Below are 20,016 nucleotides of genomic sequence, written 5' to 3' on the forward strand. Positions count from 1 at the left end.
CTAAGTAATTATGTAATCTAAAATGTCCCAAAACAATCAGTATTTCCAGCTCCTCAAATATGTATATTTGTTTGTTTGTAGTATTTTATAATATGAAGAAGCTAACAACGATTGGGTTTATTCCAAACATATAATCCCTCTTCTGCATATGTGTTTTCCCGGTGCGTTGCATGATCAAATGAATCATCAAAAACGTAAATTCCCATCTCCTCTCTGTAATGTTGAACTATATCTAACACCAGAGGGCGCTTGGGAGCTATTGTCACATCCAGACCCCAACATCCTTTTGATCAAACCTGTATTGTATGGGAGTAAGTGGTATCGACGTTATTGACTGTTGATGAGAGCAGATTCATGCAGGACATTGCATTAAAGCTTTTAAAAGTCTCAATAAAAAAAAAAACAACCCAGTATTGAACTAGACCAAAGTATCTCCGCACAATGCAGTGTTTTGCAAATAATAGAGGTATACTGACAGGGGAAGTGGTTAATAAAAAATCAAGAAAAAAGCTAAACACTGGAGTTGCAAGGTGGATCGGTTATAAACAAGGAGGCGTATTCATGTTATTCAACCACTCCTCTCTGTCAGGCTGTGCTTCCGTGTTTACACACCCACAAAAAAAACACAGGACACTAGCGGCCGTCGGATGAATGTTTACCGAGCAGGCATAGAGTGGTGGTGAGGGAAGTGACAGTCACACTGGAGGCTCCGTGCATGGTGAAACACAGGTGATTTCAGCGTCCACGGTTGCATTTTACAGCGGAATGTTCACTCGAAGGGGGCATGGAGACGTCAAGAAATCAACACAGAAAGTTCTGGACCCAAAGAAGGATGTACTGACCCGGCTCAAACACCTCCGGTCACTGTTAGGTGAGTGAAATGTCACCGGGCTTTTGATGCTGCATCGCCGAGGCTAAGCTAGTCGAGCTAGCTCAGCTAACGTCAAACAACGCGTCAGGTTAGCTGACGGTCTGTCACCGCGGTGACTAATGAAAGCATGCTGACAGGTAACGTAAATAAGCACAATGAAAAAAACAACCATTGCAATTTGAAGTATTTGATACTGTCCTTCCGTTTTCATATATTATTGTGATATTCCGATATAAGACGAGTGACACTGTGTTAAGGCATGGATGCTAGCAAACGTTAGCTAGCTCCCCTTGCGGCTAACCAGCTAGCCAATGCTAACTGATGCTGCCTTGTCAGTGCATGAGAAGCAGATTCAAGCACAACATTCAGTCTTCATTCAGTCCTGTGTCATACTGGCTTTTTTTTAAAGAACAGTAGCAAATGCAACTCTCTGGCTCAACACAGTCACTAGTCACCGTTTATTTACTTTGAGCAGAAGTGAGAGTGCACCTTGCAGCCAGCTGTTTGCCTGGTTGAGGTGCTATCAAGTGACTCTAACTTACCCTAGAGATACATTACACAAGATAGAAGCATAGCAGGCATAGAAAATGTAAATCTGCCACTCATTTTTTTCTTTCCTAGGACAAGGAAGTGCAATAGTTATGACAGTCATAAAACGGTTTTGTAGCTGTTGTTCCAACCCTGTCTTCCTCCACTTCTTCAGTAGAGGTTATGAGTTTCTCTGCAGCAGCCTGGGTTTTCCTGCACCTTAGTCTTGTATTGCTCATAATGGAACCTATTTTCCAATTCACTTTCAATGTTTTATTTATTGATCAACTATTATGATGCTTGTAAGTGTCCATATAGTGGATTTCTTTGCCGTTGAGTGTCTAAATGCAAAATCCAATTGGCAAACCCTACAGCATAACTTCTGTTACAATAGTTTTACATATTTATTTACTTCCCACCTGAGTAGACTCATTCTCTTACAATCAAGGTGACCTTTGTTGTATTCGGGACTGTAGCAGATTCATCGTTACGTCACAGAATAAACAGGGTCAGTGGGTCCTGTGGGATACATGTGATTGGACTAAAGTTGTCAATATAGAAAAACTGCAATGGTCTCATAATACATCAACTGTATGATGTGCGCTTCCCCAGTGTTTCGGTCAAAGTAGGTCACTGGTGCTCAGGTATTGCCCTTAGACTTTGGCTGTATTGAGGATGAACTTCTAGTTGTAAAACAGTTAAATCATCTATCAATTTATCATGTATTTTTACTATACTATCTTACTGAAATAAGTTTTCTGATAAATATTACAGATTTAGCACTTTTGATATGCTTTGATACCAACATATACCAAAATATTAAAAACATTATGGTTGTATTTAAAAAAAAATATGAACTATCCCTAAAGCTTCAAGATATCTTGCTGTCACTGGCTTTAAAAACATTTAACTTTAACAGGAATCCCTGTGAATATAATACCTTCCTGTTGTTAATGGTTTGAACCATTTGTTTGAATGATGCATGCTTGCTTGTAGCCTTTTCATAGTGGTATGTTTGCTTTTTTATTGATCGCTTGCATATTGGTACAGCTGCGGCAGCCAGTATCAACCTAATAGTTTTCATAAGCTTGAGCAAAACAGTTTTACGTTTATATGGTTAGATCTTTCTTCTACCATAGCACACTTTCAATGTCAAGGGTTGTTCAACCAAAGTGGAGGTCAATACTCGACTACATGGCCTTTCTGTTTTTCTTTCCCTCATGTGCAGTTAGAGATAAGACTGGTCTGTTTGTCCAGCAGCTGATAGTAGGGCCTACATGTTGATGTCCCCCAACCACCCTAATTTCACTGTGCTTTCAGCTAAGGAAGGATTTCCTCCTGGAGCTGCTGGTTCCTGTGTGGACAGGAAGCAGTGATGAGAGACGGGGTGCTGTGGCAGACAGGACAGGGACTATAGGGAATATTGCTGGCCCCCGGTCATTGCTGTCACCATCTTGTATGTTTGTAAATCATACTATTAGTTAGTTATACTTGCAAGAGTAGCATTTATCTTTGGTGATGGGAGAAACTTTTGAGCTAAATTCCCTGACATTATGATTTTGAAATATCAGCTGTTATAGAGTATGTATAACAGTTACATTACACAAGTTTTTTGATAGAGCCTGTGATGTTTAGAGGGCTCTGAAAGTTTTATTGTTTAACACACATGCATTCATTTTTAAGATGAGATGCTACTTTATTGATCCCCCATTGGGGGAAATTTACATAGATTGGGCAGTATCCAGCTTAGCTTTCCATACAGTAAATAGTAATAGTAAATAATATAATTTTACAAGTGAAATGTCTTATATTTCAAGGTATCCCTGAAAATGTGTGCAAATGTTGAGTTATTATCACATTGTTAACCTTGTCAAAGACCCGTCTAAATTCACTGTACATTTACCTTTATGAAGAGTATAGCCAAGTATTTTGTAAGCTTTGTCTCATTGTGTCTGGGCCTTTGTAGTACCAGAATCAAACATCTGTTAAACAAGCTTGTTGAATTTAGAGGTAGTTGTAGTATCAGTGGTATTGGAGTTGAAAGGACAATCTATAGTCTGGGCTATTTTCAGAGTGGCCCTGTATTGGTTTTCTGCTCACTGAGCAGATCTGTGGGATAGAGTGTGAAAGCTGCTGCATGTTAATTTGCTGGTCATGCCTGGCTGGATTTGGCTGAGGTTGTTAATTACAGGAGCCTGGCAAACCACCTGATCACTCACTGCTTCCCTCAATGGAGGCACAAACAGCTATTCCTCTGTTTCTGGTTAGTGTTCGCTGTTGCATACTACTAACCAGATTTCTACTAAAATAAGCCTAGAGTTAAAAAAGCAGGAGGGTTGCCTGGGAAATACCCATTGATTCCACAGAACTTTTTGTACTTGCCACTTCCACATGGAGGTCGGAGGTCAGGGTCAGGTGTAGTAGAACAGTTGGTGCTGCTGGGGCAAGTAGTGATTCGATGTCCAGATCAAATAGCAAATGGCATGGCAAAATAAGGGCTGAAGCACAGCCCTCTGGTTGAAGGACAAATTACAACATCACCTAAGCAACTGAATACAACAAGCTATATCCTAAGGAGGTATTGTTTGTTTCCCTTGTTCTCTTCAACTTATATAAACAAGCTCATTCTGACTCTGTTGGTGACCTGCATGGGGACAACAGTTAATGTGTGCAAGTGTTGATAGTGATAACAGCCAGGTGTGTTTGTTTGTGGGTGTTGGAGTGTGAGCCAAATGTAATACTTTTTAAGGAAGCTCTCTTCAGAAAAAATGCAATATAGTGTCATTACAGTTACTTTTCTCCATTTGAGTGCTTTTAAGTGTTGCTGGAGTCAGGGTCAACTGAAAGCGCTGTTGTTATAAGAGGAAATCACAAGGTGAAGCACCAAAGGAAACAATGAACACAACATTGGAAGGGCTCTTCAGAAGGTCTTCTGTGTGGCTGAAGTAAAGGCTGACATCACTCGACTTCTGATTCTCCCCTTTTGTAAAACACTTAGCTTAGACTTTTGAATAACTTCAGGCTCTTATCATCTTTTATTCCACACTATGTAGGCATGATATCGGCACTCAAGTGTGGTGCAATATAACCATCATAGTAAGCCATCATAAATGGTTTTATTAACTTTTCAGGGTCTTTTTTCTCTTGCAGGCTATCACGCACAGAAGTCGATAGACATTGAGTCTCTATGCTATTGTGATGAAGGATAGAAAGAAATGCCTGATTTCTTTTCTTCAACAGTTATACAGTATTGTCATTACAGTTTTCAGTGTTCTGTATTACAATGGTAATACAAGACCTCTTGTGGATGAATTAAGCCTTTTGTCACTGATAAGACAAAAATACTATTTTATTTCTAAGTGAAAATGAATCTTTACAAAGTGATTCACACTACACACTTGGCCAAAATATCAGAAAATGTACAAGATAAAGCATTTGAAGCAATATTATGATTTATTGAAGATATGTCATGTTGAAGATATGATAGGCAGTGATTAATAGGTCATTGTCTGGCTTTGCCTATTACCATAATAGCTCCCGTTATTGTGCTGCTGGCATCTAGCGTCTAAGCTCTTGCCCATAGCATGCTATCTGTGGGGCTGCTAGACAAGGGGATATATATGCTATACATTTACATTACTTAGTAATCTAAGGGTGCATGACATTGTTAAGAGCGAGGAAGAACCTTTTCAGGGATTAGATTCAGATCGGTTTTGGTCAATGATGTTTTGTAATTTAAATTCCCCGGCCAAACTCACCACCAGTCCAAACCCATACATGCTATATATTATATCTTTTATGAAGACCCTTAAAATCTTTGTCTATGAGAAGTGTCATTGTGGTACAGATAGTGCAGCTGAGGCTAGCTAGGAAAGGAGCCAGACATGTTTGCCGTTTACATTTAGACTGTTTATCAGCAAACACTTATTAGCAGGTGCATGCAGAGACTAGTATGTTGTGAAGCAGCATTACTTGGGAGTGCTGAGTTCTTGTTGCTGGAGGTAAAAGGTAAAGGTAACCGTTTTGCAGTTGGTACACTGTAAATGTTCAAATGGACATCTTTTTTTTTATTTAAATCAGATTTGTGAAGCTCTTTAATGAATACATAAAATGTTTCTCTCTTCTCTTAGTCCTGCTTTTTAGGTGGCATGTGTGGCTTCCTCTTAACTGGTAGCAAGACGAGCATTTGGCAGTATAAAGACGCCCTTTGTCCCGCAATTCCTGGGCCATTAGAATCGCAAACTATGCCATTATAAAAAAAAAGTTTACTTTTTTTAGGCTTTTGGCTGATTCATTTTTATTTTATGCCATTTCTTTCTTTTCTTGTCCAACTACTTTTTCTAGAGTGGAATCAGAGCTTAGTGGTTATGTAATGGTTCTTTTGTTGTTTAGCTATATCAAGTAATAGATACGTTTTATATATGTATATATATCAAAAGATATCACAGGAAGCTTTTGAAACATTCTTCATCTTGTTTTTCTGTTTTAAAGTCCTGTGGTATAACTGTCATGTGTTTCAGAGCTTCCTTAAAACGCAAATTTCAGATGCTGTATGATAGAAATCACATGGTGTTGAATGAAAGGCTTTTTTCTTTTTGCTGCTGTCCTGATGGAGAGCCAGAGATAGGAAAACACCAGTGCTCTGTGTTCAGCTGTGGATCATATCTGGTGATTTAACACAGCCTGTGAAAAACCAGTTTGACTAGTTACACTGTTTGCCCGTCCTGCTTTTATAATAGCCAAACCTAGCCCAGAACCTACGGTTTACTGTCACACCACTGGCTATCGAGAGTTGATCTTAAGGTGGATTTATATTCCCCTGCTAATCTGTTTTGGATTTCCAGGTCTAAAATGCAAGGAAAACAAACACTTGGCTTTGGGTAACAGTATTACAAGACTTGTTAAAGAGCAGGCTTGCAACAATAGTGAAATACTGGGTGGCAATTGAGAAAAACAGGAAATCAACAAAATCTCTTTATACGCTTTGTTTTTTAGGTAGCACCTTTGTCTTTCCCTTCTTTAAACCCCTGAGTATTTTTTCTAGAAAAAGAAGTGAGGGATTATTTAAAGTTGTAGTTAAAAGGCCATCACAACCAATAAAAGTGTTTCTGTAGGACTTTGATTTTAAGTGGATGAAAACAAAGATGGTGAAAAACTTAAAACACATTTTTTTTAAGTGACTGACAGTGAGAGTCAATAAAAAATTTGCTACTTTAGTTTTGGTTCCTGAGAGTCTGTTTCTTCTACTGTCCCTACGGTGTCCCTACAGTGTCCTTGTGACTTCACATTGTATCCCTTTTGCTTGAATTGATGACAAATTAGCAAATTGTTTGGTGTTTAACTTGGCTTTTCTTTAAATATTGTCCGCCCCCCAGTTCAGGGAGGGTGTCCCTAACATCCCAAAGGAGTCATTTTACAGGCCAACAAATATAACCCATACACTGACAAAGATAAGGATTTTAGGGCATCCTGAAGAGTTGGAGTAAAAGTTGCCAGTTTAGCAGCTCTTCAGTGCTAAGCTGCTGAGATAAGCCACTCTCTCATGTGTGAGCTCAGACTGGGTTAAGGTCAGGCCTGCCAGTTCTGCTGTGACTCTTTCACACTGTGCTCAGTGTAGAGCCATAGGCCCCAATCTGTTACACAGCTAGACACTGACTGCAAGTTGAGAGGCATTCATGCAGCTTTTGGCACAGTGGCATCAAAATGAAATTATATGCACCAGAAGTGTTATGATTGACAGAAAGCCCATTTCATAATGATTACAGTTCTTGCATTTGTTTTAATTCAGCTGAAATTTGCACTGAATATGTATCATATCTGATGTATCATATGTCTTAATGACACTCTGCTTTAGCATTATCCTGAGCGTCCCGTTACTTCTTCAGAGACATTACAAGCCTGTTGACATTTAAAGGTTTTGTTGTTATAGACTGCCTTACCTTATATGAATTGTAGCTCATGCTGTGCTTCTGTCAACTCACAGAGCTCTGCATGCTTTGCTCCATTGCTTTAGCCTGGCAGTATGTCAATCATTCTCTGTGAAAACATTGCTCCCATAGGATGATACATTGCAGGGCCAAAGCAGTAATTCATGTTTTCTCCTAGTGAGCTCAAAATCAAACCTGGCAGATCCACATGGCCATTAGTCCACTATTTAGCTGCATATTGAAATCTTTATGAGCTAAAACAATCCGTAGAAGATGAGGCTATAGAGAAAACTAAGTGACTTGGCTCCAATCGACCCCCTGATAAGAAACATCAATTTGGCTCAGTGAGTGCTGAATTATGATTGACATCTCCAGACTGGCACATCTTGGAGCACATTCAACAGAATTAAAAGCAGCTGTGTGTTATCAAGGCTTCATACGCTGATCAGACATAACATTCACCGTTTCCTCCAGACTTTTTTTCAGCAGCGGGGGTAGAGGGTTTTGTTGTACTTGGATGGTGCGCGCATGCCGGTAAATGCCAGTGTTCGGAGTGAATGACAAAATGACTTGACTACAAAACAAACTTTAAAACACATATCTGTATTTACACAGAAGGCACTTTGAAGGCTCAGTGGCAAAGTTTGCAGCCTGGCTGAGAGCACTGAATTTTTCTTTGTTTTTTAAAGAGCTCTAAGGCTCAAATGGCTCCCTGATTATATATATATGGTTTTTAGGCCTACTCATGCATTAATGTAAAATAATTCAAAGGAAAAGCCGTGGGGTGTGCAGTGGTAAGAACCTACCACAAGTGGTCCAAGGAAGGAAAACTGGTGACCGGCGACAGGGTAATGGGCAGCCAAGAATCACTGATGCATGTGGGGACAGGAGACATCTAACAGAAGAGCTACTGTAGCTACTGAGCTACTGCTCAAATTGCTGAAAAAGTTAATGCTGGTTCTGATAAAAAAGGTGTCGGACTCAGAACACACAGTGCATCACAGTTTGTTGGGTATGGGGCTGTGTGGCCTCAGACTGGTCAGGGTGCCCATGCTGACCTTCAATGGGCAAATGAGTATCAAAACCAGACCATGGAGCAATGGAAGAAGGTGGCCTGGTCTGATGAATCATGTTTTCTTTTACATCATGTGGATGGCCTGGTGCGTGTATGTCGCTTACCTGGGGAAGACGTGGCACCAGGATGCACTATGGGAAGAAGGCAAGCTGGCGGAGGCAGTGTGATGCTTTGGGCAATGCTCTGCTGGGAAACCTTGGGTCCTGCCATTCATGTGGATGTTACTTTGACACATCACCTACCTAAGCATCATTGCAAACCAAGTACACCCCTTCATGGAAACCGTATTCCCTAATGGCAGTGGCCTCTTTCAGCAGGATAATGAGCCCTGCCACACTGCAAAAAATAGTTCAGGAATGGTTTGAGGAACACAACGACGAGTTGTTCCCCAGATTCCCAAGATCTCAAAACAATTGAGCATCTGTGGGATGTGCTGGACCAACAAGTCCCACCTTGCAACTTACAGGACTTAAAGGGATCTGCTGTCTTAGTGCCAGACACCTCAGCACACCTTCAGAGATCTAGTGGAGGCCATGCCTTAATGAGTCAGGGCTATTTTGATGGCAAAAAGGAGGGCCTACACAATATTTGGCAGGTGGTCATAATGTTATGGTTGATTGGTGTATGTGGCTCATACAGCGTGCTACATATTGAACATTAACTCTGTAAACTGCATCATGTGACGGACTTGCCGTCCTCAGCTGGTTTCAGCAAATTTATGATTAAACTCATTTTACTGTGGTCAAACATCAACCTCCTTACTGAGCAATGGGCTGCAAAGCACTGCCTGCAGTTAATCTGTTCCTGTTTGCTCCATATCATTCTTTTTTTAACTTCTCTGTGACTAAAGAAACATTACAAGAGAGAGCACATACAATACAAAATAGAGTCCAAATGTACTTTAAGGAAAAAAAAAAAGTAAAAATCATGAAATGTGCATTTAGTCTATTCAGTTAACTATAATGTGGCTTTTGTAGCTTTCTTTTTCTGAAAAAAAGATTTAAATATGTTTTGTTATCATTAAACAGCACATTATTTGTACTGAAGTCTGTCTTTATTGAAAGAAAACAACTCTGATCTTTTAAATGATCAATCTCTTGCAGTTTCTTTTAATTTACTATGGTGCTTCTTTGTTTGTCGACCACCATTTAGCAAGGGAAACGTCCTCTATGGTGCATACATCAGCTTCCACATTAGCTACCACCTCTGTATCTTTTCCACTATGTGTTGGCACCCTCCAGGCATCCCTCTGCTGGGGCCCTTAAAGAGTCCTCTGTGTCTGATGTGAGCATACTGGCAAAGAAACCTATCAGTCTATTCTCTCATCTCCTTTCTGGCAAGAATCTAGTGCACCTGCAGTGTTAGCCAGCACAGGCCGAATGCAAATGACTGTGTGTCTGATCAAAGGCCTGATTAAACTGCTTTTGGAGTATGAGGTGGCATATTAATGAATTTGCTTCAGGCGGCATAAACGCATACATTGTAAGTTTCCTGAAGAGTTAAATTTGGTTTAATTCAACCTTTGAACGTTAAATGTGAGTACTTATGGTACATGTGTCGTGTGCGGATCAAGTTTGAACAGGGAGCTGCGCACAGAGAAGCCAGACGTTTGGTTTTGAATGTGTAAATATACCATAGGCTTCAACTGACTAGATGACCTTCACCCGTTGGCTAACAAGGCCTATGTGCACACTGCTGTGTGCACTCTCGGTGCTTGCTGGGCAAACCCAGTTCAACATCAGTTCATTAGAAGAGCAAGCAACAGAAAAGGGTACTAAATAATCTGTTTAGGCTTAAAATTATGCTGCTGTGCCCACAAGATGGATGGTTTCCGTTGTTCCATCTTTGCCTTATGTAAAGTTCTTATGCACAAATGCATGCAATATGTTCTATAAACTGTGTGGGACTCAAGAGTTCATTCGACCCTTTCACCCTTTGCCACAGAGATCAGTCTGACCCTCAGTCATGTGAGGACATATGAAATATCAGAATTGTATTAATCCAGCCACAAGTGAGACAATGATGGCCGAATCTTCGATCTGACATTTGGGTGGGATAATTTCCTCAGAGTTTTTGTCGAAATGACAGTGGTGTTATAAAATCTACTTCTATAGAACATTTTGAGAAGATGCCCATTTTCCTGCCATTTTGGCCTTTAGCTTTAGCTGAACTTCATTATTTTCCAGCTGGTCCTCTCACATTAGGTTGGAACATCTGCCCTTTCCTGACACTTAACAGGAAACATATCACAAAGGAGAATATTGTCATCTAAACCTGATGGTCTGTCTGGCATGTGTTTATTAATTCTACAAGGGAATATTGCAGGTCTCTTGTCACTGTCAGCAGAATCCAGTTTGTTTTTCACACAGTTTTTAGGCAGTTTATTTTGTATGTGGTCTATTAAGTCAGCCGAATAGTAGTCAGCTTTTTCTCATAAGCTGCCTAAACCAAAGTAAGCTGAGCACTTAGCATCAATCAGCAAGAAGTAGAATTACTAGGATAGCATTTTGAGCAATAATTGACCCTTGGTTTGTTTTGTTTCTGAACTTTGCTCTGTTTCCCTGCACCCCTCCATCCCTTCTCCTTTCGCTTTTAGTAGTTCTTCAGCAACCTCCCTTTTACAAGAAGTGCTTTATGTGTGAATCATGTCCTTTAGAGTTGGCATTAACTTTGTTTTCTCAAACAAAGGCATTCTTAAGCTCATCAGCTCATTCAGTTGCTGTCACCAGTGTTGGGGCACAAGGTTTCCACCCACCATAATAGTCCTGTGTGATCACAGCTCTCTGCAGCTGCTGTTCATCCTGTGTAGTTTCCCTGTCTGTGACATGAGAGTCTTGCAGAAGGAGGGGTGACAATTGGAGGATACATCTATCTTGTTGGGCTCAGAGGATACAGTGTCATCCCCTGCATTCCCAGGGCCCGAAGAACAGGTTCTGTCTCTTTCTGTTCATATGCTGTTACCTGAGAAGTCAGAGTAGGCCAATGAATGAAGGGTCTCGCTGGAGATAGCAGCTTACAAGCTGACAACTGCTCTGTAAAACTTCAACCAAACCTGAACAAAAAGTCTGACCTAAACCAGACAACAGGAAAAAAACAGAGCCAGTAGAAAATTACTGGGTGTCATTTATTTAGTCTATTATTATTTATTCTATTATAGTTGTCATTGCTTTTATTTATAACCTTTTACTACTAAACCTCCCCCAGGGAAATCTGAGGTAATAACCAAAGGGACCAACTTATTCAGCCAGACAGTTCTTGTGTAATTGTCTTATACACTCATATGGAGAAATTAATTTTGATGACAAGAAAGATCTGTTTTATTATTTTTGATCTCATGAATTGCATTGTATGTAAAAAAAAAAAAAAAAAAATAGTAAAAAAATAAAAACAGTAGACAACAGATGGCTTTTTAACGCATGAGGATTGATGCTCACCTTTGACAGAAACTGAAATATTTTATCCCCCCTGGAAAGAAACTTCTAATCGATACACCTTGAATTGTAGATTTGGACTTTGTCTCACTGTTACTACTGGGAGGCTTATCACTGTCGTGTAAGCCTTTTTGATTTTTAGCATCCACCTGAGATTCTTGCTCCCTGTCAGAGGGCCTCTGATCTTTTTTTTTTTTTTTGACTTTTTTGTTTTTCCCCCCTCTAGACCTCTCCATCCATCCGTCATGCTCCAGTGGTTGGTTAGGGGCGTTTTAGCAGATGGGGAGCAGTGAGTTTGAAGGCTGGAGTGCATAAGATGATGGCTCTTTGAGCAATGTGTGCACAGCATGACATACAAACAGGATTATCATAGAGACCACACATTTCTCTCTCTATCTTTCAAATGTTCACAGGCAAATTATCATCACAGCTCCGACCTGTTTTATACGAATACATTACATTTTTAGTTAAACATGTTCATGTATTGATTAAGAGACAGACAGGCCAAAGCTACTCTTAATTGTTTTCTGAGAGATTTTGGTGATTGTTAAAACATTAAACAAGTCAGCTTGTTTTGTTTTATCTACAGCAGACCACCTAACATGCATGTGCTGTTTTAACAGCAGCACACATACACTTTTCTTATCCTCTTCTTTTATTTCAGCTATATTCTAAAATTGCTGGTTAACTAGCATTTAGGGAACCCTCCCAAAAGAATAATCTGTTTTGGGTTTTTTTAAACTAAACCATGAGATGACTAAGGCTAGCACCTTCACATGTTGTATATTGGTCTGGGTCATAATTATTTTAAAATAAATAGAAAACTAAACACCATTTAAATTCTGTCTGAAAATGTATCTGGCACACACAACTCAGGTAGTACATTAACCATAACAGTAGTTCACCACTGACACACAGACAACATGCACATCCTCTGGTGTTGTCCGTTGCAGCTGCTGCCGGAATACAGAATTGCAACATTTGCTTTTCACTGGTCTCTGCATGGACAATGCATACTCCTGTCATTAAAATCTTCCACAGTTCCACAAGTTCCACAGTGAGTGTGAGGTTGCACAGAGGTGTGTGGTGTCAGTGATGGTCCCTAAATGTATAAGTGTTTCTTTCTTTAAGAAATAGAGTTCTTGCACTGGACATGCTTTTTTTGTGTGCAAGGCACAATAAAAGAATGTGATGAAAAATTAGATCAGATTCCAAAAGTATTAATAGAAAATCTGTCTCCGGCTACCTGGGAGTGTAGTGTTTTTTGACAGTTGATATTGCACATCTTTATCCAGTTCCTAGTTTTTAACTTTGGTTAAAACTGTTTTTCACCATTTCAAGGCTGAAATACAGTCGTGCCTTTTACTTGATATTCCCATAATCCATCTTCATTATCTTTGCTTGAATCTCAAGGCAAAATAAGTCATCTCAGTATTTGTCACACACTACATCATTCCAGCACTCCCCTTGAGCTGGACTGCCTCTGGGAGTCTTCCAATTTGCCATGTGGTAGGGGGAAAATCTCAACAGAAGGTGAACCTTAATTGCTGTTATTGTGCCAGGACTCCTCCTGGCCTATATTTGATTATTCAGACCAGGCCTATCTCATTACCACAGTATGAGAAGTATGGCAAATAATGATGTTAATCACATGAAGAATTTGGGATTTTGTCAGTGCCAGTCTGTTCGTGACTGTACACATGTACCACCTATTTCTCTGATTTACTATTGCAAAATAATCGCATGGAGCCATCAATGCGTGGCTTCATTCCAGCCCAGCCTTCTCCATTTTTAGATGACCACAAGAAATAATCCCCAAACTCATGCAGGCTGAGAACTGTAACTAGCTTCATGGCTTTTTCTCAAATTGAGAAAATCCGTGGAACACACTGCTGAAGTTAACAGTAATCAACATATTGCAGAGCAGAGAGTGGAATAATCTCTGTACGAGAGTTGAACAAGTTTTTCCTTTTTTCCACAGATTTCATTGACAAGAGTGAACTGAAGGCGTTCTTCGAGAGCAACTGTTCTCAGGTTTATTTTATCTTCTACGAAAGTTTCATTACACTGGAAAGCAACTTAAAACAAAAAGGTGAGTACAAACAGTTTTTTTCTCTTTTGTGAAGTACACACTCAGCAGCTGACTACTTTCATCAATGTGGTTCAATAATTAACCATTTCCCTGCTCTCTCTGGAAAGTGTTTCTTCTTGTGCTTATTACCCTCTGCCCCACATTAATAGTGCAGGAAGCATAAGCCTACAGAAAAGCAGGTTCTCTATATGTCCAGTATAACTCCAACAGTTTTGGGGTTAGGGGATTAATTCCCACTGGGAGTATGCTCTCATGGCAACACAAGTTTCTTTGAATGAGTGTTCACCAAATGGCCTGTATTACTGTTACATTATTGATGAGGCTAATGCAGTATAGCTCCTAGTTGTGTGTTTAAAAACCTAAGTACTTTCCTTGTGTTTCAGGGAACAAATCTCAAAGGGAGGAGCTGGACTCTATTCTCTTTATTTTTGAAGTAAGTCCTTTGTGTTTTTCTGTGTTGCTGTCTTCATATTGGATTTCCAGTCATAGCGCCTACAGCCTTAACCTGTTTACTGTTGAATCCTGGGGTGGGACTGTAGTTTCCATGGTGCCACACTGCGACTCTGACTACTTCCTGGTTTTCCTAGAAATCATTTGGATATTGTGCTGATGAAAAAAAAATATCCGTCATTTTCCAAACTGCCTGTTGTGAGACAGCTTAAAGTAATTTCTTGTTCTCAGAAACTAGGTGTGTATGCAAATCGGGGGAGGTATGTCTCGTTTTTTTGTGTGTGCAAGGTATTGTTGATTCTGTGGCCCCTCCCTCAGTTTTTTTCTGAACACTCTAATGTTGCATATGCAGGTTAAAGTCCCTTACCTTGTTTTCCCACCTGACTGCAAAGGCAGCTCCAGTTTCCAATACAAACAGTCAGCTCTCCAGTTACATTTGCTCAGGGCAGGGCTGTTAGGATGGCAGCAGATCAAAAAAAATATGGGGGGCAGGCTGTTTGTCCCTCTTTGTACAGTTTGTCTTGTCCTAGTTTACTGATCACCTGGGAGCACAGTGTGGGGAGTGTTCCTTGCACTATATTGAACATAGAGTAATCATTCTTAGGAAGGATTTTTAACTTCAGATTCAGACCCAATAACCAAGTCATTTGTTTGTCACATTAAAATCAGGTCAGACTCTAGTATAATTCAGACTGTATTCTTATGTTATCAGGGCAGATCTTTGTGTCTTGGTGATGCTTTATGTTCTAATGCATGCATGATGTATGTCTACCGATGAGACTTGGGTCAGTCTTTTGTAGATTTTACACTCTGATATTAAAGTTTGAATCGGGGCTCCCTATTTGTAAAAGAAGACAAATTCAATAGATTTTCCTCCAATCTTCTCCCCTCCTCACCATGACACCTTTCCTGTCTGTCAGCACACACTCAATCGTCTAACCTGTGAATAAAGCCTGGACTCATGCTTCCTACATATTTATGGAGTCATCTTTTAAAAAAGAACTAACATTGAAAGCAGCTTAACCCTCATTTGTCCCCTTTTAGCCCCTGCCTGTGACGACGTGTGCTTTTACCCGTGCACTGAGAAGATAAGCTCACTTTGAGTGCTGTGTACAGGACAGATACAGGGTTGCTTTGATCCTGAGTACTGCTACACCGTGCGGACATTTCTTTATGCAGTATTAGATTAGGCATGCTGGATCATACGTGGTAGTGAATATAATATCAATGGATACATTAGACTTACAAACATGCACTACTAATATTTATCATGGAGTCCTGGAGGTTATATTATGTAACACAAGGACATTTTGTGTATCCCAAACATTTCCTTCTCTGTAAAAAAAAAAAAAGCAGTCATGTGTAACCTATGTTAAATTTAAATTTTTGTCATTTTTATCTTCCCAATTTCTCAATGCAGGGTAGTGTTTTTGCTATTTTGTATCTACTGTATATCTGTCAGAGTAACACAAGTCAACCAAACAAAACTTCAGCCCGAGCGGCAGTGTGTGTAGTAGACTATAAATGGATAACGGCTAGGACAAAAGCCATTTTTGCTTTTCAGCAAACCTAATGTTGTATGACAACATTGCTGCACCTCTGATTTTGTGGAAGATTTTTCCTAGAAAGCTACAGTGATGTCCTTATCCCTCAAGCGACCTGGGAAATGTAGTCCCCCTCACTTTCCATCACCTGACTTTCCTTGCATTCACATCTAGCTGACCCATACAGTAGCCTGTGTGTCCGCTTTGACTTGACTGAGTGCGGATAGCTTTTCTACCATAATAAGGTATGTGACCCCATTTTGGTGGGTAGCTGTGGGGGAGTAAGAACCCCGATGCTGAGCTTGCTTGAGTAATAGATATCTAGAGGGGTTAATCTTTTGTCCCTCCCCCTAAACTATGCTGGAATACCCCGCCCCCACCGCCACCAGCAGCCATCATCATCCCCAAGATCTCTTTGTGTCTGCTGCCATGAAGGCATTCACCATGGCTGCACGTGATTGTGCACCAGAACTGACAGAGAGAGACCATATCTTTGTGAGAAAGCAACATTCAATGTTGCTCTGATTCATGTTTTACCTGTTGGTATCATTAAAGAAAGAGGTTTATGTTATTTTTATACATTTCTAGGGTTAGTCTCACTGATGTGAAATTTAATGTATGAAATTACTGCATTGCATAACTATTCAACCACATATATTTATTATGACACACCTTCATCAGCACTGGTGCTACTAATTGTTTTTAGATGTGGAAAAACAAGTTCCGTGGAGACCTGTGTGTAATCTAGGTGTGACGGTTGATAGAAAATGGCCATAGAAACACAGCATTCCTACCACAAGCATCATAGTGCTTACACCATGGTGCTGTGGGAACAATAAGACCTCGCAGGCTTGTGAAGGTGATGGATAAACAACAGAGAACTCCTGGTTGGCAATACTTGCAAGAGAACTCTGGCTTGCACGTAGGTGACCACAAATGTAATGTAATACACAAATCTCTGCCTCCCAAAATACTAAAATAGTTTGGGAGTTCCCCTTCAATTTTTATATATATATATAGGTTCCTAACAAAAAGTGCTATGATACAAATTTGTTGGTTGGACAATGTCTGCCATCCTTTGGCAGCTATTTCTAGGGATGTCCCGATGTGCTTTTTTGGCCCCCGATCCTGATTGTTTTTAACATTGAGTATCTGTCGATACTGAGTCCCGATCCGATACTTGTATTTGCCTAGATAATTATTGTTTACAAAAATAACTAAAGTAAACAAATTAACTAAAAGATGTCTTCAGTATATTCCATTTAACATGGTCCAGCTAGCATTATTGTAAAACTCACAAATCCATGTTGTGCTGTATTATAATAATTTAAAAAAGTACATTCGAATACAAATCTTACATCCACTTAAAAGTGGTGTAAACCGCTTGACTTGAATAGTCACAACAAAAAATTACTTCAAGGTAGTGTCTGATATGTAGTGTCGAGAAGGCAGGACATACCGTAGATCCAAAAGACGTCAAAAACCAGACAGATGGGTTGGTAGTTCAAAGCGATTAATTCAACCTTCATGGTAATCTAATTTGGCCTTTTCGCTCTCTCGAGGACATTTATCCTTCCTTTTAAAGTCCAGACATTGTTGCTGTAGTGCAGCAGACTTTCCGCTGTTGCTTTAGTGAACGTACCGAATTCCGTGTTATGTTTTGTTTTTAGATGTCGTATCAAATTGATAGTATTGAACGCAGCTCTACTGCTACCATCTCGCAATATGATCATATAGCATATCTTGCAAGTGGCTGTTAGACTGTTTTCGCTTTCTAGTTTAAAATATTTCCACACTGCTGACATTTTAGCCACCGGGGTTCGTAATGCTAGGTTACTCACGGGTTTGTGTCTTGCCGCATATTTTGCTCAGTTTATGACAGCTGACGTAAATGATTGAAGTGAGAAGATCGGCTCAAATTGCTGATCCCACATCCGTTAAAAAATGCCCAGATCGGCTCCAATCCGATAGTTGAGATTGGGATCGGGACATCCCTAGCTATTTCTACATTGTACTCGAGTCAAGATTCATTCAATCTGTTGTCTGCTGTAAAGAGAAATAGCAAGCAAATGTAAGTGTGTTATTATAAAGGTACTGAAAGCCGGTGTAGAAAGAAGCTCTGAATGTTTGTCTAAGTGTCCTAGATATAAAGCCATATGAGACCACTCTCTGTCTTAGAAAACTTGTTTTTTTTTGTATGTGTCACAAGACCAGATCGAGCTTCCCAGGCCTTAAGCGACCCTAGTTTGTTTACGCTCCTGTATGACTGTAAATGACCTCTTACTGTCTGTCAGCAGTTTGATCCTGGTGCCACTAAGGTTGTGGGACAGGTTATTGGACAGCTCTGAGACCAACAAAACTCACACGGAGGTCTGTGCATAGCTACTTTCTTTCCAGGATATGACCTCATCATGACCTGCTGTCCCTCATCCGGACCTGAATCAGCATTTTCAAATTCCCCCCCGGCATCCTCTCTGTAAAAACTCCTCATTTAGATCTCAGACTTTAACTACTGAGGTGCATTATATGGGTAATTCTTCCTTTTAAACCCAGTTAACCTTATTTTGAATCGATAGCTGCGACTTTAATTCACCTAAGAGGCAATACAAGGCTTGTGACTGATTTACTTTTTATGTAATCAGGACGGTAACCTCGGACAGAAACATAAGAGGTTTGCTGGCCAAATTGACATCACATCTAGATTCAGAAAACTACAGCAAAATCACCTGAAACAACAAATAATAAACTATAACACAACTTGGAGGATATAGGGGAAAGAGCCCAAAAGCAACATATTGCTATGTCCTAACAACTACACATTCCAACATTTGTATAAGCCCATGGAAGCCAGAAACATAATATTCATAAATGAAGGCCAATTAAGGATGAACGAGGCTTATTAGCGTCTACCTGCTATAGCTCATGGCTAACACACAATTGATTACTCACTCATTTAAATGCCACTCTGAAATGCACCATTAAAGTGTGGTGTAAGTAAAAGTGGGTATTTAGTAAGTAGGTAATTTATAACACAGTGTCATAACACCCATAAACAGTCTTGTTTCTCTGTTATGGAATCATTCTCGTCTTGATGTACATCTTAGGTTGAATCACTGAAACTTAGCTCTACGTTGACTAACATTTTGCTGTAAAATAACCTCGGGCCATTTAGCTAAGATTGATCTCTTTTCCTGCCTCTTTCCTCTTTATGCAGCGCTTGGTATGACCTACTGGCTAATGCATAAATGCAAATTTGCTGAGTGTTGCTTGGGTCTGCCCACAGAGCAGACAGAGTCTAAGGGTATGAGTAAGCCTGTGCTTATGTTTGGCCTTCGTAGCTAAACTATGTAGCTAAGTTCTGAGGCACATTTTTTAGATAGCTATTTTTGCCACTTGCAAGAAATGTAACTTATGGACACTTATATTTATTTGTATATGTGTAAAGTTTGAGGACCTGTTACAGCTTGGCTGAGGAGAGAAGAACACTGGAGGCAGAGCTCAGTGGCAGTTTGACGCAGGGGAAGGAGTTTGATTGTACTCTTCTGCTGCCTCCCACTGGCTACAGAGGAAAATGAACACACCTTAGGTGTGTTTTTTTTATATAATTAAAAAAAAAGTGTAAAAAGGCTTTTCGGCCTAACACATTCTATCTCAGGGAATATGGCTGGTATATGTATTGACCAAGCCCATTTCTAACAAGTAATGAGGGCAAGCTAAGAAATTTGGTTATCATGTAAATGAGGGCTCTGGCTTGGCCTATTCTGTTTAGACTTACCCTTCTAAGCATGATAAACAAAGCAGTTGTGTAATGATGTCTTTCTCTCATTGGACGTGATGCCTAAAGGGACTTTAGAGTCAGGGTCTTATTTTCTTTGTCAGGATTTCAGGATAAGGGTTATTATTAGGGACGCGTGATATTATTGGCACGTCAACGGTATCTGCCGATTATGGCTTGAAAATGTCATTTTGCCAATGCCGATATGTCATTTTTCAAGGCTTTAATTATGCCTAAATGCTTGTCGATTCCCTAAAAAAGCTTGACGAATATTACAGTTTTATTTGAAAGAAAATGTTACATACAAATAGTTATTGCATTTT

General features: G+C 39.9%; 1 protein-coding gene across 4 annotated transcripts in view; it reads left to right on the forward strand.

Annotated features, from left to right (window-relative positions):
- Positions 1–687: 687 nt before the first annotated feature.
- Positions 688–20,016, forward strand: part of ralgapa2 (Ral GTPase activating protein catalytic subunit alpha 2) — an 88,755-nt gene continuing 69,426 nt past the window's right edge. For all 4 annotated transcript variants that reach the window (XM_069661245.1, XM_069661249.1, XM_069661247.1 and 1 more), the window contains exons 1-3: positions 688–871; positions 13,814–13,924; positions 14,308–14,357. In XM_069661245.1, the coding sequence (XP_069517346.1) occupies positions 766–871; positions 13,814–13,924; positions 14,308–14,357 (267 nt within the window). In that variant the 5' untranslated portion in view covers positions 688–765. The remainder of the gene's footprint in view (positions 872–13,813; positions 13,925–14,307; positions 14,358–20,016) is intronic.

The sequence above is a fragment of the Semicossyphus pulcher genome, unplaced genomic scaffold, assembly GCF_022749685.1.
Source record: "Semicossyphus pulcher isolate SPU_LCO1_2020_fin unplaced genomic scaffold, fSemPul1.0.p SCAF_14, whole genome shotgun sequence".
Lineage (NCBI taxonomy): Eukaryota > Metazoa > Chordata > Actinopteri > Labriformes > Labridae > Semicossyphus > Semicossyphus pulcher.